We start from the raw sequence: 26,373 nt of genomic DNA, 5'->3' as shown, positions 1-26,373 counted from the left end.
CAGACCCCAGTTCTACTGAGACCCCAGTTATACTGAGACCCCAGTTCTAGTGAGACCCCAGTTCTAGTGAGACCCCAGTTCCACTGAGACCCCAGTTCAACCCAGACCCCAGTTCTACTGAGACCCCAGTTCCACTGAGACCCCAGTTCAACCCAGACCCCAGTTCAACCCAGACCCCAGTTCTACTGAGACCCCAGTTCTAGTGAGACCCCAGTTCTACTGAGACCCCAGTTCTAGTGAGACCCCAGTTCTAGTGAGACCCCAGTTCCACTGAGACCCCAGTTCAACCCAGACCCCAGTTCTACTGAGACCCCAGTTCCACTGAGACCCCAGTTCAACCCAGACCCCAGTTCAACCCAGACCCCAGTTCTACTGAGACCCCAGTTCTAGTGAGACCCCAGTTCCACTGAAACCCCAGTTCAACCCAGACCCCAGTTCTACTGAGACCCCAGTTCCACTGAGACCCCAGTTCAACCCAGACCCCAGTTCAACCCAGACCCCAGTTCTACTGAGACCCCAGTTCTAGTGAGACCCCAGTTCCACTGAGACCCCAGTTCAACCCAGACCCCAGTTCTAGTGAGACCCCAGTTCCTCTGAGACCCCAGTTCAACCCAGACCCCAGTTCTACTGAGACCCCAGTTCCACTGAGACCCCAGTTCAACCCAGACCCCAGTTCAACTCAGACCCCAGTTCTACTGAGACCCCAGTTCTAGTGAGACCCCAGTTCCACTGAGACCCCAGTTCAACCCAGACCCCAGTTCTAGTGAGACCCCAGTTCCACTGAGACCCCAGTTCAACCCAGACCCCAGTTCAACCCAGACCCCAGTTCTACTGAGACCCCAGTTCTACTGAGACCCCAGTTCTAGTGAGACCCCAGTTCTAGTGAAACCCCAGTTCCACTGAGACCCCAGTTCAACCCAGACCCCAGTTCTAGTGAGACCCCAGTTCCACTGAGACCCCAGTTCAACCCAGACCCCAGTTCAACCCAGACCCCAGTTCCACTGAGACCCCAGTTCAACCCAGACCCCAGTTCTAGTGAGACCCCAGTTCCACTGAGACCCCAGTTCAACCCAGACCCCAGTTCTACTGAGACCCCAGTTCCACTGAGACCCCAGTTCAACCCAGACCCCAGTTCAACCCAGACCCCAGTTCTACTGAGACCCCAGTTCTACTGAGACCCCAGTTCTAGTGAGACCCCAGTTCTAGTGAGACCCCAGTTCCACTGAGACCCCAGTTCAACCCAGACCCCAGCTCTACTGAGACCCCAGTTCCACTGAGACCCCAGTTCAACCCAGACCCCAGTTCAACCCAGACCCCAGTTCTACTGAGACCCCAGTTCTAGTGAGACCCCAGTTCTACTGAGACCCCAGTTCTAGTGAGACCCCAGTTCTAGTGAGACCCCAGTTCCACTGAGACCCCAGTTCAACCCAGACCCCAGTTCAACCCAGACCCCAGTTCTACTGAGACCCCAGTTCTAGTGAGACCCCAGTTCCACTGAGACCCCAGTTCAACCCAGACCCCAGTTCTACTGAGACCCCAGTTCCACTGAGACCCCAGTTCAACCCAGACCCCAGTTCAACCCAGACCCCAGTTCTACTGAGACCCCAGTTCTAGTGAGACCCCAGTTCCACTGAGACCCCAGTTCAACCCAGACCCCAGTTCTAGTGAGACCCCAGTTCCACTGAGACCCCAGTTCAACCCAGACCCCAGTTCTACTGAGACCCCAGTTCCACTGAGACCCCAGTTCAACCCAGACCCCAGTTCAACCCAGACCCCAGTTCTACTGAGACCCCAGTTCTAGTGAGACCCCAGTTCCACTGAGACCCCAGTTCAACCCAGACCCCAGTTCTACTGAGACCCCAGTTCCACTGAGACCCCAGTTCAACCCAGACCCCAGTTCAACCCAGACCCCAGTTCTACTGAGACCCCAGTTCTAGTGAGACCCCAGTTCCACTGAAACCCCAGTTCAACCCAGACCCCAGTTCTACTGAGACCCCAGTTCCACTGAGACCCCAGTTCAACCCAGACCCCAGTTCAACCCAGACCCCAGTTCTACTGAGACCCCAGTTCTAGTGAGACCCCAGTTCCACTGAGACCCCAGTTCAACCCAGACCCCAGTTCTAGTGAGACCCCAGTTCCTCTGAGACCCCAGTTCAACCCAGACCCCAGTTCTACTGAGACCCCAGTTCTACTGAGACCCCAGTTCAACCCAGACCCCAGTTCAACCCAGACCCCAGTTCTACTGAGACCCCAGTTCTAGTGAGACCCCAGTTCCACTGAGACCCCAGTTCAACCCAGACCCCAGTTCTAGTGAGACCCCAGTTCCACTGAGACCCCAGTTCAACCCAGACCCCAGTTCAACCCAGACCCCAGTTCTACTGAGACCCCAGTTCTACTGAGACCCCAGTTCTAGTGAGACCCCAGTTCTAGTGAGACCCCAGTTCCACTGAGACCCCAGTTCAACCAAGACCCCAGTTCTAGTGAGACCCCAGTTCCACTGAGACCCCAGTTCAACCCAGACCCCAGTTCTACTGAGACCCCAGTTCCACTGAGACCCCAGTTCAACCCAGACCCCAGTTCAACCCAGACCCCAGTTCTACTGAGACCCCAGTTCTAGTGAGACCCCAGTTCCACTGAGACCCCAGTTCAACCCAGACCCCAGTTCTAGTGAGACCCCAGTTCCACTGAGACCCCAGTTCAACCCAGACCCCAGTTCAACCCAGACCCCAGTTCTACTGAGACCCCAGTTCTACTGAGACCCCAGTTCTAGTGAGACCCCAGTTCTAGTGAGACCCCAGTTCCACTGAGACCCCAGTTCAACCCAGACCCCAGTTCTACTGAGACCCCAGTTCCACTGAGACCCCAGTTCAACCCAGACCCCAGTTCAACCCAGACCCCAGTTCTACTGAGACCCCAGTTCTAGTGAGACCCCAGTTCTACTGAGACCCCAGTTCTAGTGAGACCCCAGTTCTAGTGAGACCCCAGTTCCACTGAGACCCCAGTTCAACCCAGACCCCAGTTCAACCCAGACCCCAGTTCTACTGAGACCCCAGTTCTAGTGAGACCCCAGTTCCACTGAGACCCCAGTTCAACCCAGACCCCAGTTCTACTGAGACCCCAGTTCCACTGAGACCCCAGTTCAACCCAGACCCCAGTTCAACCCAGACCCCAGTTCTACTGAGACCCCAGTTCTAGTGAGACCCCAGTTCCACTGAGACCCCAGTTCAACCCAGACCCCAGTTCAACCCAGACCCCAGTTCTACTGAGACCCCAGTTCTAGTGAGACCCCAGTTCCACTGAAACCCCAGTTCAACCCAGACCCCAGTTCTACTGAGACCCCAGTTCCACTGAGACCCCAGTTCAACCCAGACCCCAGTTCAACCCAGACCCCAGTTCTACTGAGACCCCAGTTCTAGTGAGACCCCAGTTCCACTGAGACCCCAGTTCAACCCAGACCCCAGTTCTAGTGAGACCCCAGTTCCTCTGAGACCCCAGTTCAACCCAGACCCCAGTTCTACTGAGACCCCAGTTCTACTGAGACCCCAGTTCAACCCAGACCCCAGTTCAACCCAGACCCCAGTTCTACTGAGACCCCAGTTCTAGTGAGACCCCAGTTCCACTGAGACCCCAGTTCAACCCAGACCCCAGTTCTAGTGAGACCCCAGTTCCACTGAGACCCCAGTTCAACCCAGACCCCAGTTCAACCCAGACCCCAGTTCTACTGAGACCCCAGTTCTACTGAGACCCCAGTTCTAGTGAGACCCCAGTTCTAGTGAGACCCCAGTTCCACTGAGACCCCAGTTCAACCCAGACCCCAGTTCTAGTGAGACCCCAGTTCCACTGAGACCCCAGTTCAACCCAGACCCCAGTTCTACTGAGACCCCAGTTCCACTGAGACCCCAGTTCAACCCAGACCCCAGTTCAACCCAGACCCCAGTTCTACTGAGACCCCAGTTCTAGTGAGACCCCAGTTCCACTGAGACCCCAGTTCAACCCAGACCCCAGTTCTAGTGAGACCCCAGTTCCACTGAGACCCCAGTTCAACCCAGACCCCAGTTCAACCCAGACCCCAGTTCTACTGAGACCCCAGTTCTACTGAGACCCCAGTTCTAGTGAGACCCCAGTTCTAGTGAGACCCCAGTTCCACTGAGACCCCAGTTCAACCCAGACCCCAGTTCTACTGAGACCCCAGTTCCACTGAGACCCCAGTTCAACCCAGACCCCAGTTCAACCCAGACCCCAGTTCTACTGAGACCCCAGTTCTAGTGAGACCCCAGTTCTACTGAGACCCCAGTTCTAGTGAGACCCCAGTTCTAGTGAGACCCCAGTTCCACTGAGACCCCAGTTCAACCCAGACCCCAGTTCAACCCAGACCCCAGTTCTACTGAGACCCCAGTTCTAGTGAGACCCCAGTTCCACTGAGACCCCAGTTCAACCCAGACCCCAGTTCTACTGAGACCCCAGTTCCACTGAGACCCCAGTTCAACCCAGACCCCAGTTCAACCCAGACCCCAGTTCTACTGAGACCCCAGTTCTAGTGAGACCCCAGTTCCACTGAGACCCCAGTTCAACCCAGACCCCAGTTCTAGTGAGACCCCAGTTCCACTGAGACCCCAGTTCCACTGAGACCCCAGTTCAACCCAGACCCCAGTTCTACTGAGACCCCAGTTCCACTGAGACCCCAGTTCAACCCAGACCCCAGTTCAACCCAGACCCCAGTTCTACTGAGACCCCAGTTCTAGTGAGACCCCAGTTCCACTGAGACCCCAGTTCAACCCAGACCCCAGTTCTAGTGAGACCCCAGTTCCACTGAGACCCCAGTTCAACCCAGACTCCAATTCTAGTGAGACCCCAGTTCCACTGAGACCCCAGTTCAACCCAGACCCCAATTCTAGTGAGACCCCAGTTCCACTGAGACCCCAGTTCAACCCAGACCCCAGTTCAACCCAGACCCCAGTTCAACCCAGACCCCAGTTCTACTGAGACCCCAGTTCCACTGAGACCCCAGTTCAACCCAGACCCCAGTTCAACTCAGACCCCAGTTCTACTGAGACCCCAGTTCTAGTGAGACCCCAGTTCCACTGAGACCCCAGTTCAACCCAGACCCCAGTTCTAGTGAGACCCCAGTTCCACTGAGACCCCAGTTCAACCCAGACCCCAGTTCAACCCAGACCCCAGTTCTACTGAGACCCCAGTTCTACTGAGACCCCAGTTCTAGTGAGACCCCAGTTCTAGTGAAACCCCAGTTCCACTGAGACCCCAGTTCAACCCAGACCCCAGTTCTAGTGAGACCCCAGTTCCACTGAGACCCCAGTTCAACCCAGACCCCAGTTCTACTGAGACCCCAGTTCCACTGAGACCCCAGTTCAACCCAGACCCCAGTTCAACCCAGACCCCAGTTCTACTGAGTCCCCAGTTCTAGTGAGACCCCAGTTCCACTGAGACCCCAGTTCAACCCAGACCCCAGTTCTAGTGAGACCCCAGTTCCACTGAGACCCCAGTTCAACCCAGACCCCAGTTCAACCCAGACCCCAGTTCTACTGAGACCCCAGTTCTACTGAGACCCCAGTTCTAGTGAGACCCCAGTTCTAGTGAGACCCCAGTTCCACTGAGACCCCAGTTCAACCCAGACCCCAGTTCTACTGAGACCCCAGTTCCACTGAGACCCCAGTTCAACCCAGACCCCAGTTCTACTGAGACCCCAGTTCTAGTGAGTCCCCAGTTCTACTGAGACCCCAGTTCTAGTGAGACCCCAGTTCTAGTGAGACCCCAGTTCCACTGAGACCCCAGTTCAACCCAGACCCCAGTTCAACCCAGACCCCAGTTCTACTGAGACCCCAGTTCTAGTGAGACCCCAGTTCCACTGAGACCCCAGTTCAACCCAGACCCCAGTTCTACTGAGACCCCAGTTCCACTGAGACCCCAGTTCAACCCAGACCCCAGTTCAACCCAGACCCCAGTTCTACTGAGACCCCAGTTCTAGTGAGACCCCAGTTCCACTGAGACCCCAGTTCAACCCAGACCCCAGTTCTAGTGAGACCCCAGTTCCACTGAGACCCCAGTTCAACCCAGACCCCAGTTCTACTGAGACCCCAGTTCCACTGAGACCCCAGTTCAACCCAGACCCCAGTTCAACCCAGACCCCAGTTCTACTGAGACCCCAGTTCTAGTGAGACCCCAGTTCCACTGAGACCCCAGTTCAACCCAGACCCCAGTTCTACTGAGACCCCAGTTCCACTGAGACCCCAGTTCAACCCAGACCCCAGTTCAACCCAGACCCCAGTTCTACTGAGACCCCAGTTCTAGTGAGACCCCAGTTCCACTGAAACCCCAGTTCAACCCAGACCCCAGTTCTACTGAGACCCCAGTTCCACTGAGACCCCAGTTCAACCCAGACCCCAGTTCAACCCAGACCCCAGTTCTACTGAGACCCCAGTTCTAGTGAGACCCCAGTTCCACTGAGACCCCAGTTCAACCCAGACCCCAGTTCTAGTGAGACCCCAGTTCCTCTGAGACCCCAGTTCAACCCAGACCCCAGTTCTACTGAGACCCCAGTTCTACTGAGACCCCAGTTCAACCCAGACCCCAGTTCAACCCAGACCCCAGTTCTACTGAGACCCCAGTTCTAGTGAGACCCCAGTTCCACTGAGACCCCAGTTCAACCCAGACCCCAGTTCTAGTGAGACCCCAGTTCCACTGAGACCCCAGTTCAACCCAGACCCCAGTTCAACCCAGACCCCAGTTCTACTGAGACCCCAGTTCTACTGAGACCCCAGTTCTAGTGAGACCCCAGTTCTAGTGAGACCCCAGTTCCACTGAGACCCCAGTTCAACCCAGACCCCAGTTCTAGTGAGACCCCAGTTCCACTGAGACCCCAGTTCAACCCAGACCCCAGTTCTACTGAGACCCCAGTTCCACTGAGACCCCAGTTCAACCCAGACCCCAGTTCAACCCAGACCCCAGTTCTACTGAGACCCCAGTTCTAGTGAGACCCCAGTTCCACTGAGACCCCAGTTCAACCCAGACCCCAGTTCTAGTGAGACCCCAGTTCCACTGAGACCCCAGTTCAACCCAGACCCCAGTTCAACCCAGACCCCAGTTCTACTGAGACCCCAGTTCTACTGAGACCCCAGTTCTAGTGAGACCCCAGTTCTAGTGAGACCCCAGTTCCACTGAGACCCCAGTTCAACCCAGACCCCAGTTCTACTGAGACCCCAGTTCCACTGAGACCCCAGTTCAACCCAGACCCCAGTTCAACCCAGACCCCAGTTCTACTGAGACCCCAGTTCTAGTGAGACCCCAGTTCTACTGAGACCCCAGTTCTAGTGAGACCCCAGTTCTAGTGAGACCCCAGTTCCACTGAGACCCCAGTTCAACCCAGACCCCAGTTCAACCCAGACCCCAGTTCTACTGAGACCCCAGTTCTAGTGAGACCCCAGTTCCACTGAGACCCCAGTTCAACCCAGACCCCAGTTCTACTGAGACCCCAGTTCCACTGAGACCCCAGTTCAACCCAGACCCCAGTTCAACCCAGACCCCAGTTCTACTGAGACCCCAGTTCTAGTGAGACCCCAGTTCCACTGAGACCTCAGTTCAACCCAGACCCCAGTTCTAGTGAGACCCCAGTTCCACTGAGACCCCAGTTCAACCCAGACCCCAGTTCTACTGAGACCCCAGTTCCACTGAGACCCCAGTTCAACCCAGACCCCAGTTCAACCCAGACCCCAGTTCTACTGAGACCCCAGTTCTAGTGAGACCCCAGTTCCACTGAGACCCCAGTTCAACCCAGACCCCAGTTCTAGTGAGACCCCAGTTCCACTGAGACCCCAGTTCAACCCAGACTCCAATTCTAGTGAGACCCCAGTTCCACTGAGACCCCAGTTCAACCCAGACCCCAGTTCTACTGAGACCCCAGTTCCACTGAGACCCCAGTTCAACCCAGACCCCAGTTCAACCCAGACCCCAGTTCTACTGAGACCCCAGTTCTAGTGAGACCCCAGTTCCACTGAGACCCCAGTTCAACCCAGACCCCAGTTCTAGTGAGACCCCAGTTCCACTGAGACCCCAGTTCAACCCAGACCCCAATTCTAGTGAGACCCCAGTTCCACTGAGACCCCAGTTCAACCCAGACCCCAGTTCAACCCAGACCCCAGTTCCACTGAGACCCCAGTTCAACCCAGACCCAGTTCAACCCAGACCCCAGTTCCACTGAGACCCCAGTTCAACCCAGACCCCAGTTCAACGCAGACCCCAGTTCTAGTGAGACCCCAGTTCTACTGAGACCCCAGTTCTAGTGAGACCGCAGACCGACTCAACACGTGTTTGATCTTAAAGCGGAACATCTGCCCCCCCCCCGCCACCAACAGCTAACCTCTGACCCCCCCCACCCTCCCCACCCTCCCCACCCTCCCCTCCGCCCCGTGTCACCGTGCCTCTCGCCCACCTCCACCCACGCCGGCCCGCGGCAGTGGAGAACCTGCAGAAGATGATCGCGAGCGCCGTGAGCTGCTACCAGCGGCAGAGTCACGACGGCGGCGCCGCCGCTCACGGCCCGGCGCTGCCCAAGCGCGCCGAGACGTTTGGCGGCTTCGACAGCAGCACGCTCAAGCGGCACGGTGGGGGACGACACCACCACTCACCCCGAGTCCCACCGACACGCTTAATCTCTTTTTGCTTTTGACATTTTTTTCATGACAACCCACATAGACAAGCTGAATCTTGAACTCGCTCGCTCGCTCTATCGGTGCGACGAATAAAGATATTCGTCGCACCGGTTAAATAATCAAGCCGGTGCGTCGTAAACGTCGGCTCCGGTGGAGACAAACGCGGCCGGGCGGGCCGCGGCGTTGGCCACCCCACCAATTTGTCGCGGCCGCCGGCCTTCGTCGGTGCCGCCGCTACTCGCCGACTCACGGCGCTTGCGGCGGGGTGTAACTTTGTCTCTGTCCGTCGGTGCGTGCGTAGACCCGGGTAAGGACGACCCGTCGCAAGGCTCGTCCCCTACACAGCAGCAGGAGCTCCGGCGCACGGAGTCCGACTCGGTCATCAAGAAGGTGAGGGGCCACCCACCGGTCGTGCCCTCACCCCCCCCCCCCCCCACCACCGCCAGCGCGGGTTGGCGGTGGTCCCAGCGCGGGTGGCATGCGCCCCGGGCAGGTCAAGCAATTAGATGGGGGCCCTCCTCCACCCCCCTGTCCAATAGCCCCCCCCCCCCTCACTCCGAGTAGTGTGGTGTGTTCACCCCCCCGACCCCTGACCCCCCTGTGACCCAGAGTAGTGTGGTGTGTTCACCCCCCCGACCACTGACCCCCCTGTGACCCAGAGTAGTGTGGTGTGCTCACCCCCCCGACCCCTGACCCCCCTGTGACCCCTTACCCCAGAGTAGTGTGGTGTGCTCACCCCCCCGACCCCTGACCCCCCTGTGACCCAGAGTAGTGTGGTGTGCTCACCCCCTCCACCCCTGACCCCCCTGTGACCCCTTACCCCAGAGTAGTGTGTGCTCACCCCCCCGACCCCTGACCCCCCTGTGACCCCTTACCCCAGAGTAGTGTGGTGTGCTCACCCCCCCGACCCCTGACCCCCCTGTGACCCCTTACCCCAGAGTAGTGTGGTGTGCTCACCCCCCCGACCCCTGACCCCCCTGTGACCCCTGACCCCAGAGTAGTGTGGTGTGCTCACCCCCCCGACCCCTGACCCCCCTGTGACCCAGAGTAGTGTGGTGTGCTCACCCCCTCCACCCCTGACCCCCCTGTGACCCCTTACCCCAGAGTAGTGTGGTGTGCTCACCTCCCCGACCCCTGACCCCCTGTGACCTCTTACCCCCAGAGTAGTGTGGTGCGCTCACCCTCCCGACCCCTGACCCCCCTGTGACCCCTGACCCCAGAGTAGTGTGGTGTGCTCACCTCCCCGACCCCTGACCCCCTGTGACCCCTTACGCCAGAGTAGTGTGGTGTGCTAACCCTCCTGACCCCTGACCCCCTGACTGACCCACCTGTGACCCCCCCCCCGTGTCGTCCCCCCCCGGCAGCACCGAGGTGGTGCCGGCCACATCGGCAACTTCCTGCGCACGCCGCTGGACATCGAGGTGAGCGGCCGGCCCGGCCAGACCGCACCGCCCCGCACCGCACCGCACCGCCCCGCACCGCACCGCACCGCACCGCCCCGCACCGCACCGCACCGCACCGCACCGCACCGCACCGCACACAGAGCCGTGTACACAGAGACAAAGATCCCCCGTGTAGCCCTAACAGACTGTTGGGGCAAGTGCTGTTAGCGAGTGGCACCTGTGAAGGCCGGCACTGTGGCACACGAAGACGTGGGTGGCCAGAACCGCGCCCGGCCGCCTTTGTCTCCCCAGTGGCGATTTTTTTTTTTTTGCTGCTGCTGCTGCTGCTGCACACCGTCGACCTAGTGGAGGCCCTGGACCGGTACAGATAATTGTTAGTGGTGTTGGCCATGAGCGGGAATAGCGCAGCGCTCCCCACCACACCTGTGTACACACGCACACACACTAGTGTACACACACACACACACTAGTGTACACACACACACCTGTGTACACACGCACACACTAGTGTACACACACACACACACTAGTGTACACACACACACCTGTGTACACACGCACACACACTAGTGTACACACACACACACACACTAGTGTACACACACACACCTGTGTACACACGCACACACACTAGTGTACACACACACACACACACTAGTGTACACACACACACTAGTGTACACACGCACACACACTAGTGTACACACGCACACACACTAGTGTACACACGCACACACACTAGTGTACACACACACACCTGTGTACACACGCACACACTAGTGTACACACACACTAGTGTACACACACACACTAGTCTACACACACACACACTAGTGTACACACACACACTAGTGTACACACACTAGTGTACACACACACACGCACTAGTGTACACACACACACACTAGTGTACACACACACACTAGTCTACACACACACACACTAGTGTACACACACACACTAGTGTACACACACTAGTGTACACACACACACACGAGTGTACACACACACACACTAGTGTACACACACACACTAGTGTACACACACTAGTGTACACACACACACACACTAGTGTACACACACACACACGAGTGTACACACACACACTAGTGTACACACACTAGTGTACACACACGCACACACTAGTGTACACACACACACTAGTGTACACACACACACACGAGTGTACACACACACACACTAGTGTACACACACACACACTAGTGTACACACACACACGAGTGTACACACACACACACTAGTGTACACACACACACACTAGTGTACACACACACACACTAGTGTACACACACACACTAGTGTACACACACACACACACTAGTGTACACACACACACACACTAGTGTACACACACACACCTGTGTACACACACACACACTAGTGTACACACACACACACTAGTGTACACACACACACACACTAGTGTACACACACACACTAGTGTACACACACACACACACTAGTGTACACACACACACTAGTGTACACACACACACTAGTGTACACACACACACACACTAGTGTACACACACACACCTGTGTACACACGCACACACACTAGTGTACACACACACACACACTAGTGTACACACACACACACACACTAGTGTACACACACACACACTAGTGTACACACACACACTAGTGTACACACACACACACTAGTGTACACACACACACACCTGTGTACACACACACACACACTAGTGTACACACACACACACACTAGTGTACACACACACACACACTAGTGTACACACACACACACACTAGTGTACACACACACACACACTAGTGTACACACACACACACACTAGTGTACACACACACACACACTAGTGTACACACACACACACACTAGTGTACACACACACACACACCTGTGTACACACACACACACTAGTGTACACACACACACACTAGTGTACACACACACACACACTAGTGTACACACACACACTAGTGTACACGCACACACACTAGTGTACACACACACACACTAGTGTACACACACACACACTAGTGTACACACACACACACTAGTGTACACACACACACACTAGTGTACACACACACACACACTAGTGTACACACACACACACTAGTGTACACACACACACTAGTGTACACACGCACACACACTAGTGTACACACACACACACTAGTGTACACACACACACACACTAGTGTACACACACACACACACTAGTGTACACACACACACTAGTGTACACGCACACACACTAGTGTACACACACACACACACTAGTGTACACACACACACTAGTGTACACGCACACACACTAGTGTACACACACACACACACTAGTGTACACACACACACACACTAGTGTACACACACACACTAGTGTACACACACACACTAGTGTACACACACACACACTAGTGTACACACACACACACACTAGTGTACACACACACACACTAGTGTACACACACACACTAGTGTACACACACACACACTAGTGTACACACACACACACTAGTGTACACACACACACACTAGTGTACACACACACACACTAGTGTACACACACACACACACTAGTGTACACACACACACTAGTGTACACACACACACACTAGTGTACACACGCACACACTAGTGTACACACACACACTAGTGTACACACACACACACACTAGTGTACACACACACACACTAGTGTACACACACACGCACACTAGTGTACACACACACACACTAGTGTACACACACACACACACTAGTGTACACACACACACACTAGTGTACACACACACGCACACTAGTGTACACACACACACACACTAGTGTACACACACACACTAGTGTACACACACACACTAGTGTACACACACACACACACTAGTGTACACACGCACACACTAGTGTACACACACACACACACTAGTGTACACACACACACACACTAGTGTACACACACACACTAGTGTACACACACACACACTAGTGTACACACACACACACACTAGTGTACACACACACACTAGTGTACACACGCACACACTAGTGTACACACACACACACACTAGTGTACACACACACACACACTAGTGTACACACACACACTAGTGTACACACGCACACACTAGTGTACACACACACACACACTAGTGTACACACACACACACACTAGTGTACACACACACACACTAGTGTACACACACACACCTGTGTACACACACACACACACTAGTGTACACACGCACACTAGTGTACACACACACACTAGTGTACACACACACACTAGTGTACACACACACACACTAGTGTACACACACACACACTAGTGTACACACACACACATACGCCTGTGTACACACAACATCGTCACCATCCCCTCCCCGTGTGTGTGCAGGCCATGCAGAGCTCCGTCTTCATCTTGACACAGACGATGTACAGCCTGCAGGTGAGCGCAACGCCGCCACCTCGCCTACTCCACCTCGTTCACTCCACCTCTTCACCGGCAGCTCATCACCAACACCTTGTCGTCCCAAACACCTTGTCGTCCCCAACAACACCTTACCACCTCCACCACCTCATCACCTCACCACCTCGTCTCCCCCGGTCAGGCCGTGATCGCACAGCAGGACTCGTTCATCGAAACTGCGCGATACCGTGGCACCACCGCCGCCGCCGCCACCACCGCCACCACCGCCACCACCGCCACCACCGCCACCACCACCGCCGCCGCCGCTGCTCGGGACGACGACCCCAACCGCACGCTGCGCCGCCCGGCGAACGTAGTGAGCCGCTCCGACACGGTGCGGGAGCGCGTGCCGCGGAGACACCGCGCCGACGACGGCAGCACCGGCGGCGGCGGCGCCGGCTCCCGGCGGAGCTCTGCCGAGGAGCGGCAGGGGGAGGAGGAGGAGCCGCAGGAGGAGGAGGAGGCCGGCTGGAGCCGCGAGGAGCTGCAGTTCCGGCTGCTCGAGTGCGAGGCCGAGTGCCGGAAGATCAGGGTGAGTCTCGGCGCAAGGCGCGGGTCTGCCTTCGACAGCCGGCAGCTGCGCCAAGAAGCCTGTGACGCTAGCCGCATGTCCCCTCGCTCCGTCTCCGCCCTCGCATCGAATCCGCTGTGCGGGGGGTACACAGACACGCGTGGGCACGGATGCACACGGGAGAGACCGACTCACGCGGTTTGATCGTCGTGGCCCTGCTCAGTAGAGTTGCGGAGCGGCGAAGGCCTCGTCCTGTGTATGGCGCTAAAGAAGTTCAGCATACACACACTACCCATAGACTCAACACTACCCATAGACTCAACACTTATACTGTATAGAGATCTCCACTTGGCTCTTTGCCGACCTCTTGGTCCGCTGTTACAAGTTGACCACCCCACCGCATGCGGCAAATAAATACAAGTATTCCCGTCAGCGGAACAGAATGACGCCTTCAAGGGCACGGCGGCACCACCCCCGCTTGGCAGGCACGAGGCGAGCGGTGACACGGGGTAGTTCTTGTCCGTCGTTTCAGGAGCAGTTGCTCGGCATGGAGAGCGGCGGCAAGGAGGAGGGGGAGGAGGCGGGGGGGGAGCGGCGGGAGGAGGAGGGAGGGGAGAAGCGGCCGGGAGAGCCGCGGCGAGCGCTCACGCACAGCCGCCAGAACAGCCTCCCGTGCGGCGCCCTGCTCACACTGGGGCAGCAGCAGCAGCCGCCCTCCCTGCAGGTGACGACGTCGCGCTGGTGTGACGACGACGACGATGACGATGATGATGATGATGATGATGACGACAACGACGATGACAATGATGACGACGACGATGATGATGACGATGATGATGATGACGACAACGACGATAATGATGATGATAACGACGATGATGATGATAACGGCGATAATGATGATGATAATGATGACAACAATGACGATGACGACGATGACGAAGATGACGAAGATGATGGTGATGGCGATGATGGTGATGACGACAACGACGATAATGATGATCATAACGACGATGATGACGATGATGACGAAGATGATGGTGATGGCGATGACGACGATGGTGATGACGATGACAACAAGAACAGACAGACTCTACTCACTATCACACTCACTCACTCACTCCCACACTCACTCACTCCCACAGTCACTCACTCTCACACTCACTCCCACACTCACTCACTCTCACACTCACTCACTCCCACACTCACTCACTCAACACTCACTCACTCAACACTCACTCTCACACTCACTCACTCCCACAGTCACTCACTCCCACACTCACTCACTCCCACAGTCACTCACTCTCACACTCACTCCCACACTCACTCACTCCCACACTCACTCACTCCCACACTCACTCACTCCCACACTCACTCACTCTCACACTCACTCACTCCCACACTCACTCACTCAACACTCACTCACTCAACACTCACTCTCACACTCACTCACTCCCACAGTCACTCACTCCCACACTCACTCACTCCCACAGTCACTCACTCTCACACTCACTCCCACACTCACTCACTCTCACACTCACTCACTCCCACACTCACTCACTCAACACTCACTCACTCAACACTCACTCCCACACTCACTCACTCCCACAGTCACTCACTCTCACACTCACTCCCACACTCACTCACTCTCACACTCACTCACTCCCACACTCACTCACTCAACACTCACTCACTCAACACTCACTCTCACACTCACTCACTCTCACACTCACTCACTTTCACTCACTCTCACACTCACTCCCACACTCACTCACTCTCACACTCACTCACTCCCACTCTCACTCACTCTCACACTCACTCACTCTCACACTCACTCACTCACACTCACTCACTCTCACACTCACTCACACTCACTCTCACACTCAATCACACTCACTCTGACACTCACACTCACTCACTGTCACACTCACACTCACTCACACTCACTCACTCTCACACTCACTCACTGTCACACTCACACTCACTCACTCTGACACTCACTCACTCTGACACTCACTCACTCTGACACTCACTCTCACACTCACTCCCACACTCACTCACTCTCACACTCACTCACTCTCACACTCACTCTCACACTCACTCACTTTCACACTCACTCACACTCACTCACACTCACTCACTCTCACACTCTCACACTCACTCTCACACTCACTCTCACACTTACACTCACTCTCACACTCACTCACTGTCACACTCACTCACACTCACTCACACTCACTCACTCTCACACTCACTCACACTCACTCACTCTCACACTCACTCACTCTCATACTCACTCTCACACTCACTCACTGTGCGTGCGTGCTGTGCGTGCGTGCTGTGTGTGCGTGCTGTATGTGCGTGCTGTGTGTGTGCTGTGGGTGTGTGCGTGCTGTGTGTGCTGTGCGTGTGTGCTGTGTGTGCTGTGTGTATGTGCTGTGTGTGCGTGTTGTGTGTGTGTGCTGTGTGTGTGTGCTGTGTGTGCGTGCGTGTTGTGTGTGTGTGCTGTGTGTGTGTGCGTGCTGTGTGTGCGTGCTGTGTGTGCTGTGTGTGTGCTGTGTGTGCGTGCTGTGTGTGCGTGCTGTGTGTGCTGTGTGTGTGCTGTGTGTGTGTGCGTGCTGTGTGTGCTGTGTGTGTGCTGTGTGTGTGCTGTGTGTGCGTGCTGTGTGTGCGTCCTGTGTGTGCGTGGTGTGTGTGCTGTGTGCGTGCTGTGTGCGTGCTGTGTGCGTCCTGTGTGTGCTGTGTGTGCGTCCTGTGTGTGCTGTGTGTGTGCTGTGTGTGCGTGCTGTGTGTGCGTGCTGTGTGTGCTGTGTGTGTGCTGTGTGTGTGTGCGTGCTGTGTGTGCGTGCTGTGTGTGCTGTGTGTGTGCTGTGTGTGTGCTGTGTGTGCGTGCTGTGTGTGCGTCCTGTGTGTGCGTGCTGTGTGCGTCCTGTGTGTGCTGTGTGTGCGTCCTGTGTGTGCTGTGTGTGTGCTGTGTGTGCGTGCTGTGTGTGCGTGCTGTGTGTGCGTGCTGTGCGTGCTGTGCGCCATCCAGCAGCGCCGGGGCAGCGTGGGTGCGGCGTGCCTCGCCCTCCCGGCGGAGCGGAGACCCCCTCCCCCCACCCTCACCGTGGACGGCCCCGACGGAGTCGCGCCGATCGGCACGGCCGCCCCCGTGCCCTCCTCCCGGCGGCCCCGGGCCAAGTGCCTCTCCCCTCCCGGCAAGGGACTGGCCGCGAGGCCCACCAGGGAGGACGAGGAGGAGGACTCAGACGAGTCCAAGACGCCCACCAACATCCCGTCGTCTCCCCCCTCCTCGCCAGGTCTGTGGGTAGTGTTAGTCTATGGGCAGTGTTGAGTCTATGGGTAGTGTTGAGTCTATGTGCAGTGTTGAGTCTATGGGTAGTGTTGAGTCTATGTGCAGTGTTGAGTCTATGGGTAGTGTTGAGTCTATGGGCAGTGTTGAGTCTATGGGTAGTGTTGAGTCTATGTGCAGTGTTGAGTCTATGGGTAGTGTTGAGTCTATGGGTAGTGTTGAGTCTATGGGCAGTGTTGAGTCTATGGGTTAGTGTTGAGTCTATGTGCAGTGTTGAGTCTATGGGCAGTGTTGAGTCTATGGGTTAGTGTTGAGTCTATGGGTAGTGTTGAGTCTATGGGTAGTGTTGAGTCTATGGGTAGTGTTGAGTCTATGGGCAGTGTTGAGTCTATGGGTAGTGTTGAGTCTATGGGTAGTGTTGAGTCTATGGGTAGTGTTGAGTCTATGGGCAGTGTTGAGTCTATGGGTAGTGTTGAGTCTATGGGTAGTGTTGAGTCTATGGGTAGTGTTGAGTCTATGGGTAGTGTTGAGTCTATGGGTAGTGTTGAGTCTATGGGTAGTGTTGAGTCTATGGGCAGTGTTGAGTCTATGGGCAGTGTTGAGTCTTTGAGCAGTGTGCATTTTAAACTTCTTTCGTGCCATACGTAGCCAACCGTGCTAATCGGCGGTGCCAGGGGGGGTGGTGGTAGCAGCGTGGAGGTTGTAGCGAGAGAGAGAGAGGGGGGAGAGTGACGTGGCGTGCCGCTCACACCACCACTCACACCGCCCCCTCCTCCCCCCTCTGGCAGACTCGGCGAGGAAGAGGAAGAGAGGCTCCCTGCCCGCCGCCATCCCGCCCGGCGCCCTCCACGAGCAGCTGCAGGCGCTGCAGTTGCAGCAGCAGCAGGGGCAGCAGCAGCAGCAGGGGCCAGCGAGCGACGACCCCGGCGCGACCCCGGCGGGGAGCGGCGGCCACGAGCAGCGGCAGCGTCGGTGTCGCGACGGCGCGGAGGGACGGAGCTCCGGCGGCGAGGAGGAGGAGGACGACGACGAACTCTACTTCTGACGACGAGGAGGAGGGGTGGGGTGGGGTGGGGCGGTGGGGGGTGCGGGGGGAGCGGGCGGTAGGGGATGATGGAGATTTTATGTAAACGGTGAAGTTTTAAAAAGGCAAAAACACTCCCCGGAGCGGAGGGCGCTGGTCGAGACCCGCCTCCGTGGGGTGCCAAACGACGGCGGGAGAGAAGCGGGCGACGGTGGGGGGAGAGACGTGACGACACGTGACGACACGTGACGAGACGACACGTGACGACACGTGACGGGTCGTCGTCGTCGTTGTGACGCGGGAGGGAGCTGCCCCGCGGTCTGCGGACGCGTTTGTGTGTCACTCGCCCCCCGTGCAGTGCAGCGTGCGATGCCTTCTCTCTCTCTCTCCCTCTCCCACCCGCCCCGTGACGGCCACCCTGCCCCACCCCGTGGAGGAGATGGAATTGACCGTCTCACGGCGGCGGCTTTCAGAACAGACGTGGCAGCAGCAGCAGTAGCAGCGGTGGTAGCAGCAGTAGCAGGAGTGGTAGCAGCAGAAGCAGCGGTGGTAGCAGCAGTAGCAGGAGTGGTAGCGGCAGCGACGCCCATCGGTGGAACTGTCACCAAGAGCGGAAGCAGCATTAGTAGCAGCAGCAGCTTTAGAACAATCGTCAACAGCAGCAGCAGCAGTAGAAACACTCCTCAGTAGCAGCAGTAGAAACACTCCTCAGTAGCAGCAGCAGCAGCAGTATAGACACTCCTCAGTAGCAGCAGCAGCAGTATAGACACTCCTCAGTAGCAGCAGTAGCAGCATCATTGGGAGGACCCTCCCCACCCGCACCTCCGATGGGCACGGTCGGCTTCGTACGTGCAGAGAGAAGTTCAACAAACAGGAAGTTATCCCTCGGTTAACATCCACATCGCTTCACGGTTCGCTTCTAGTAGAGGAAACCCCCCCCCCCCTTCACGACTGAACGTTAACATGTTGAATGTTAACGTGTTCACATGTTGAATGTTAACGTGTTCACATGTTGAATGTTAACGTGTTCACATGTTGAATGTTAACGTGTTCACATGTTGAATGTTAACGTGTTCACATGTTGAATGTTAACGTGTTCACATGTTGAATGGTAACGTGTTCACATGTTGAATGTTAACGTGTTCACATGTTGAATGTTAACGTGTTCACATGTTGAATGTTAACGTGTTCACATGTTGAATGTTAACGTGTTCACATGTTGAATGTTAACGTGTTCACATGTTGAATGTTAACGTGTTCACATGTTGAATGTTAACGTGTTCACATGTTGACTCACGGTTCCGTGTTTACATGATGCGCTTTGGGCGCCAATTTCGGCCAATCCGCACGCTCGTTGATGGGGCTGAGCCGCGCCCTCGGCCAATCAGCGACGCCCATTCGTGAGCGATGAAATCCTCGACTGGCTTTGTTTACATGGCGTCTTCTCTGTTGGCAGTGAGAACGCCGGCCTCTCGCGCCGACTCGGTGAATTCCTTCTAAGCTTATTTTTCAAATTACAAGTGAACTAGGGGCGATCGCGATGGTCGCCTGAAGTGAATCGCAAAGGGAAAATCGGAGTGGGAAAGTAACTATCCTTATTTATTATTAATGTTGAGTGTTTTAATGTTACAAGCTACGTTTCTAGGGTCAAAAAGGTCAACTTGCAATCGTCTTGGAACGGATTAATGCTTTTAACGTGGCCATCCTCACGTTCGGTTCATTTCATTTTGGTGGAACGGATTAAAAACGTTAACCGAGGGACTCCTGTCCTGACATCAGCACAGCTGCACAGAACATCATCAGCAGCAGCAGCGGTAGTAGCAACAGCAACATCAGTCACTGGACAATCATTAGAAGCGGCAGAGTGAATATGATGATCATCAGCAACAGTAGCAGCAGCAGCAGCAGCACCGTCGGTGCAAAAAGCAGCGGCATCAGGAGAGCCCATCGCAACCGGCATCATCGTCGCAACCGGCATCATCGTCGCAACCGGCATCATCGTCGCAACCGGCATCGCCACCATCGCGATCAATGATGGATTCAATCAGCATCGGCACACCTCGCGCGCCCGTCGGTAGAGCGCCGGCCGATCGTCCTGGCGGCCAACTCGGCCGATGCCGCTCGGCGACTCTTCACCCCCCCCCCCACCAACCCCCCACCAATCCCCCACCAACCCCCCCCAACCCCCCCACCAACCCCCCACTCCAGGGGGGTTGGTGGGGGGGGGTGTGGGAGGTGAACCTTCATCCACGGACGGCACAACGACCCGTGGCTACGTGAGCCGTACAGGCGCCGGCAAAGTCAAACGAGCCCGCAAGCAATATTCGCTGCGAGCATCTCAGCTGCACTAATCGGGGTTCTTAAGAGGCGCGGGGGGGAAGGCTTTTGAGGGTTGTAATGATCCGAGAGCTGGTCCGGTCGCCTGCCAGCAGGGAGAGCTTCCCCAAGCGGCGGTGTTGAGCGTGGCCGCGTGTACGGGTCGGCGATGTGTAATTACTGTCGGCATATCACCGACTGGCCTTGGCTCGTTGCGTCACTTGAAGCTGACACCTTGACTTGAAGCGTCGCAGGTAGGAAGAGCCCAAGAGAGCAACAGGAAGCGACCAAGATTATCCCCTTTTAACGGCGCCGTTTGGCGAGGAGTGTAGCCCACGAATGCCGTCACGGCCCACGAGGGGGGTGTGGGTGGCCAGCGCCACGCCCGGCCGCCTTTGTCTCCCCAAAGTGTTGATAGTTTGGGTGACAACCCCTTACTAATTGGCTTTGCCGGCTGGTGGTGGTGGCGGCTTTAACGACACATTTTTTTTTATATTTACGCGATTTCACCCCCAACAGAAAGTGTATATATCAAGAACCTCATTCCCACTCTGTTGGTACGTGAACAGGAGACTCGAGGTCCCCCCCTCCTCCTCTCCCGCTCTGCGTCTGTGCCGCTAACTCCAACTTCCGTGCGTCGACTCCCGGTGCGATAACCCACCTCCGCTCACCGACATTCCCTTCCTCGCTCTGAACTCACCGCTTGCCGTGCCCTCGCTCACCCCCACGCTCACCCCCCCCCCCCCTTAAGCCTCCCCTCAAAACCACCGCCACCACCACCGCCACCGTTCCCTCTTCATATTCTCGTGGCTATGCGAATCACTCACCCCCCCCCTATTCATTCAATCTATTCGTCGTCATTTACTGTCATCAATGTCACACAACACCATCGCAGATTCACCCCCAATCGCTTCCTCTCATGTCGGAGTCAGTGTTTATACCGCAGCAGCAGCAGCAGCAGCACGAGGAATCCGATTAGCTATAAAGCTCTTTGTTTTCAGTTCGGGGCACGGGGTAAGAACGTCACAACAACAAACAACAACACAAACGCGATAGGAGTGCACAGTGCAAGGAAGGTTAACAAGTCGCCCAGACACAAACAAACAACACAAAACCATCCCCGTCCTGCCAGGCAAGCCCACTGAGGTGTTCACTCGTTCTTCAGAAGCGACCTGCCCACCAATGATAGCTCACCAAAGTGGCTCACCATCATTTGGACATTTGTAGCAGCAGAGTAATCTAAAGAGTCTACACGCGTGTCTCTACTTGTATTCAACCTCATCTCCACCACTAACACGCGCACACAAACACACACTCGCACATGCACACAACAACCGCCATTCGCCACGACGCTTGTGCCAGGCTATGTGCACGTTGAGGCCACGTGAAGTGTCAAACGCCCGCTAGCAAGAGGTCCGGGGCAGACCCAGGTGCCACGGGTCGACTGACTGAGATGACTGGCTGATGCACCACCTGTGCCACCTACTGTGCCAACTTGCTGTGCTTTAGCCACCCGGCGCTCCGCTCGTTGTTGTGAGCATCACTCCTCCGCCCTCCGTTGTTGTTGGAGGGCGACTGCCTCCAACTGCCCAGTAGCGTCCTTCACGAGCCTCCTCCACAGAGGCCGATCTTGACACCGCTGGTACCAGTCATCGGCAAGTCCACTCAGCTCCACGTCCTCCTGTACCACATCACTCCATCTCTTCTCTAGCCCGTGCTGCGCCCGTTTAGCCTCCTCTGTCTGGCTGAACAGAAGCTGCTTGGGTATCCGGTGGCTGGGCATGCGGGCGACATGACCCAGCCAACACAGCCTTGCCTGCCGGAGGAGCTCACCGATGGGACTTTGTCCAGATCTTTCAAGGATATGTGAGCTCCTCACACAATCCAGCCTGGTTAAACCCAGGATGGATCGTAGGCAGGGCAGCCTAAATGTTTCTAACCACCGAAGATGTTACATTAGGGGGGTCCACGTTTCGCAAGCGTAGAGAAGGGAGGGAATGACTGTGGCCGAGAAGACCTGAAGCTTCGTGCGGAGCAACAGATCAGGTAGCTTCCACACAGCGTTACGCAACCGATGAAAAGATATTGCCGCTCGACTGATTCGGAGTGACACCTCTGCTGTCAAACCGGAGCCGGTCATGAGCACACTGCCCAGGTATGGGAAACTCTCCACTCTCTCCACAACTGACCTATCATTAATTGGGAGTTGTGGGGATGGAGTGTCCGATGGTACAAAATACCCAGGCAGGTGCTTAGTTTTGGTGGGGCTGATGGTAAGTCCCCACATCTTAGTGGCATGCTCCAGGTTCAGCAGTAGCACCTCCAACTCCTCCTTTGAGTGAGCAGCAATTACCTGATCATCAGCATACGTAACATTGTTGAGCAATAGGGAGCCATCCCTTGACCGCACCCGGGCATCGATCAGCCTTCAGTACTTCCTCAACAGATGGCACCTCAGGCAGCCGCTCACAGGGGGTGACTTCCAATATTTAAAGCACCGCAGCCTCAGCAGGGTCATCCCCACTTTGTCCCACGATGTTTTCCAGGCTGAGGGACTTCCCCTCCCCCAGGACCTCAGAAATGCTCAGCAAATCTGCAAACCTGTTCCTGGGGGTTGGAGATTGGATCACCGTTCTTTGCCCTAATGATGGTAATAGGTGTGGCACTGCAGGTTACTTTTTTGATGGAGTTAAAGAGCGATTTATGATCGCGAGCCATTGAGGCAGACTCCATCTCCTCAGCAACCCGCGACCACCAACCATCCTTGCAGCGCCTCACGGCTCTCCGAACCTCCGAGCGAAGGCTGCGGTAAGCCTCATTCTCTGACGTGGGATACTGTAGACGATGAGAGTGGGCCTGTCGCTTTTTCCCAGCCAGCCTCTGAACACTACCTCTGTCAGCCAGGGTCTCTGGGGAGGTCTGGACCGTGTACCCAAAACAGCCCGTTGCAGCTACATGAGCCACAGTCCTCAACCTCGCCCATTTACCCTCGACATCTGGAGGAGTGGGGGACGATGCCAACCCCAGCCGCAAGTGATGATTAAATTCTTGCTTGCAACTTTCATCAGCTAGCTGAGACCAGGCCACCGTGGGTTTGAATGGGGTCCTGGGTGTACACCGACCACCGGAGTGGAAGAATAGCAGGCGCATCTTACAGATGACAAGTCGATGGTCAGTGGGCAGATCAGCTCCACGGTAGGTCCTGGTGTCAAGGACATGGGCCCGCATCCGCTGTTCCATCACTATGTAGTCCAGCAGATGTTCTTGCTTGGACCCGGCATGCATCCATGATGTGTGGATGCGCCGATGCCGGAACAGCGTGTTGGTAATTACAAGCCCATGGGCTGCACAAAAGTCTAGCAGCCTCCTATCGTTATTGAGCTGATCTGGCCCATGTCTTCCAATCACTACAGACCAGGTGCTAGCATCATGACCAACTCTGGCATTAAAGTCACCCAACAAGATGACTATTCCGAGGGGCCACTTTAGCCAGCACCTGTGACAGGTCATAGAAGGCATCTGACTCATCGGCCTTGCCTGCATCCCTCCACGGATGTTCGTCTTCGGTGGGGGCATAAGTAACCACGACTACCACTCCTCGCCTCTGGTTGATGGGAAGGCGAGCCCAAAGTAGCCTGGGGTTTACAGATTCCCACACCTCACCACCACGCTCCCACGCCCCCTTCATTCTTTTGTTCAGAAGAAGAGCCACTCCCTGTTTGGTAGTATCCTGCCCCGAGTAGAGGACTGTCCACCCCTCATGGTGGCAGGAGCCAGAGCCGGTCCACCGGACCTCCTGAATACCACAGAGATCCAGGCGGTACCGGTCCAGCTCCCGACAGAGGAGTGGCAGCCTTTCCTCCGCAATGAGCGTTAGAACATTCCACGTGGCCATTCGTAGTGGCTTTTTGTTGTTTCTGGAGGAGCCCCGAGGGTAGAGTTTCAATCTTCTGGCTCCGCCAAATGGGGTTTGGCCAGTAGACGCCATAGACGCCTGTCCCCCCGGGGCCTCCGGCACAAGCTTAATACAAAATTTTACTCGTAGTTTAGTGGTAGTTAATTGAAGGTGGAGGGGTTACCAGCCGATCGCACCTGTCCAGAACCCCCATTTAGCCGCTGTGGTGTTTTCAAACGCCACGACGGGAAGGGCCAATCTAAATGGGCCCTCCCCCCACGGCACTGCCCACCACAACGTTGCCGTCCGGCACCACACTCACACACACGCACATGCACACACGCGCACACACACACGCGCACATGCACACACGCGCACACACACTCACACGCACGCACACACGCACGCACACACACACGCATGCACACACACACGCACATGCACACACGCGCACACACACACACATCGCTCTTAATCTCTCTGCGAAAGCGCCTTGGGTTAAGTCTCTATGAATGACGTTCGGTTCAGATGAGAGACGCCGCTACTTTCGACTCCGATGCAAAATGTTCAACTCCGTCGGGGCAACCGACGAGATTCGCGCTAAACTCGGAGCAGCTTCAGTTCTATGTTGTGATGGCGAATGAACAGAGCCATGGGGAGGAGCGGTGATTGAGTGAGTGACCGTGAGAATGAACAAACTTGGGTTTTGAGTACCACCACCACTCAGTGTTGACATCATCGGCACAGGATGTGCCACGGTGGTGAGATGTTAACAACCTCGCCTGGTGTACAGGAGGTCTTGGGTTCGATCCTGACGCCTGTAAATGTGGAGTTTCCATTTTCTCCCCGTGGTCACGTGGATTTTTGTCCGGGTCCTCCGGTTTTTCCCTCCACATTTAGAAAGAACGCGACGCGTTTGGAGTGTTTGGTTCCTGCTATAAATGTCCGCGTGATTATTAAGACACTTCGATGAGCTGCCATTGCTGATGGCCAGCTCGCTTCTGAAGGCGAGCTGCGTAGATCAGTGGGGGCCTTACCTGGCCACGGAAAATCAATGTTTAGAATAGTTTAAAACCATTCGCATCACACCGCGCGTGGCTTGTCTAGACAGGGAGGGTTTCCCTGCCGTCAGGAGATGTGTGGAGATGGAGTGATGCGGTACGATAGGGTGTGGAGCTGAGTGCACTTGCCAATGACTGGTACCAGCGGTGTCAAGATCGCCCGCTGTGGAGGAGGCTCGTGAAGGACGCTGCTGGGCAGTTGGAGGCAGTCGCCCTCCAGCAACAACGGAGGGCGGAGGAGCGACGCTCACAACAATGGGCGAAGCGCTGGGTGGCTAAAACGCAGCAAGTTGTCACAGTAGGGAGCACTGCTGGTGGTGCATCGGCCACTCATCTCAGTCGACCCATGGCACCTGCTGGGGCTATCCCGTGAAATAAAAGATTGTTTAGTTTACAACACAGCGGTGTTGGGTTTTTCTGCGGCTCCTCCCGATTTCCTGAACCGCACGCGAAGCCAGAATTGCTGATGGCGAATCGAATTCGTGGGCGAGACATCCCAAGGTGGCCATCAGCAAACTTCCTCCTCACTGCGGACGGTGACATTGGCGTTGCGACGCTCAGAAACTAAAAACAAAACGCAGCGCCGCTGCTGATTAAAATAAAAATCTCCGCGGAGAACGGAGACCGAGAGGTGATGGCTGCTTGGGGGCTGTGTTGATTTTTGCGTCGGAGGACCGTGAGAGGTTGGCGTTGTTGGCGTTGTTGGTTCTTGTTGTTGGCGTTTCGTCT

The 26,373-nt window shown here is 56.0% G+C and overlaps 1 protein-coding gene across 1 annotated transcript in view; it reads left to right on the top strand.

Moving 5' to 3' along the window:
• LOC144741000 (rho guanine nucleotide exchange factor 18-like) overlaps positions 1-18,403 on the top strand; it is a 41,773-nt gene extending 23,370 nt beyond the window's left edge. Inside the window, exons 10-17 of the mRNA XM_078623692.1 lie at positions 8,469-8,615; positions 8,965-9,053; positions 10,028-10,084; positions 13,471-13,521; positions 13,685-14,074; positions 14,586-14,777; positions 17,088-17,355; positions 18,137-18,403. Coding sequence (XP_078479818.1) covers positions 8,469-8,615; positions 8,965-9,053; positions 10,028-10,084; positions 13,471-13,521; positions 13,685-14,074; positions 14,586-14,777; positions 17,088-17,355; positions 18,137-18,393 — 1,451 coding nt within the window. The 3' untranslated portion in view covers positions 18,394-18,403. The remainder of the gene's footprint in view (positions 1-8,468; positions 8,616-8,964; positions 9,054-10,027; positions 10,085-13,470; positions 13,522-13,684; positions 14,075-14,585; positions 14,778-17,087; positions 17,356-18,136) is intronic.
• Positions 18,404-26,373: the final 7,970 nt, after the last annotated feature.

This window comes from Lampetra planeri, unplaced genomic scaffold (assembly GCF_965212315.1).
Source record: "Lampetra planeri unplaced genomic scaffold, kcLamPlan1.2.h2 scaffold_380, whole genome shotgun sequence".
Lineage (NCBI taxonomy): Eukaryota > Metazoa > Chordata > Hyperoartia > Petromyzontiformes > Petromyzontidae > Lampetra > Lampetra planeri.
The sequence above is the reverse complement of the archived record's forward strand: the minus strand, read 5'-3'. Positions and strand labels throughout refer to the sequence as shown.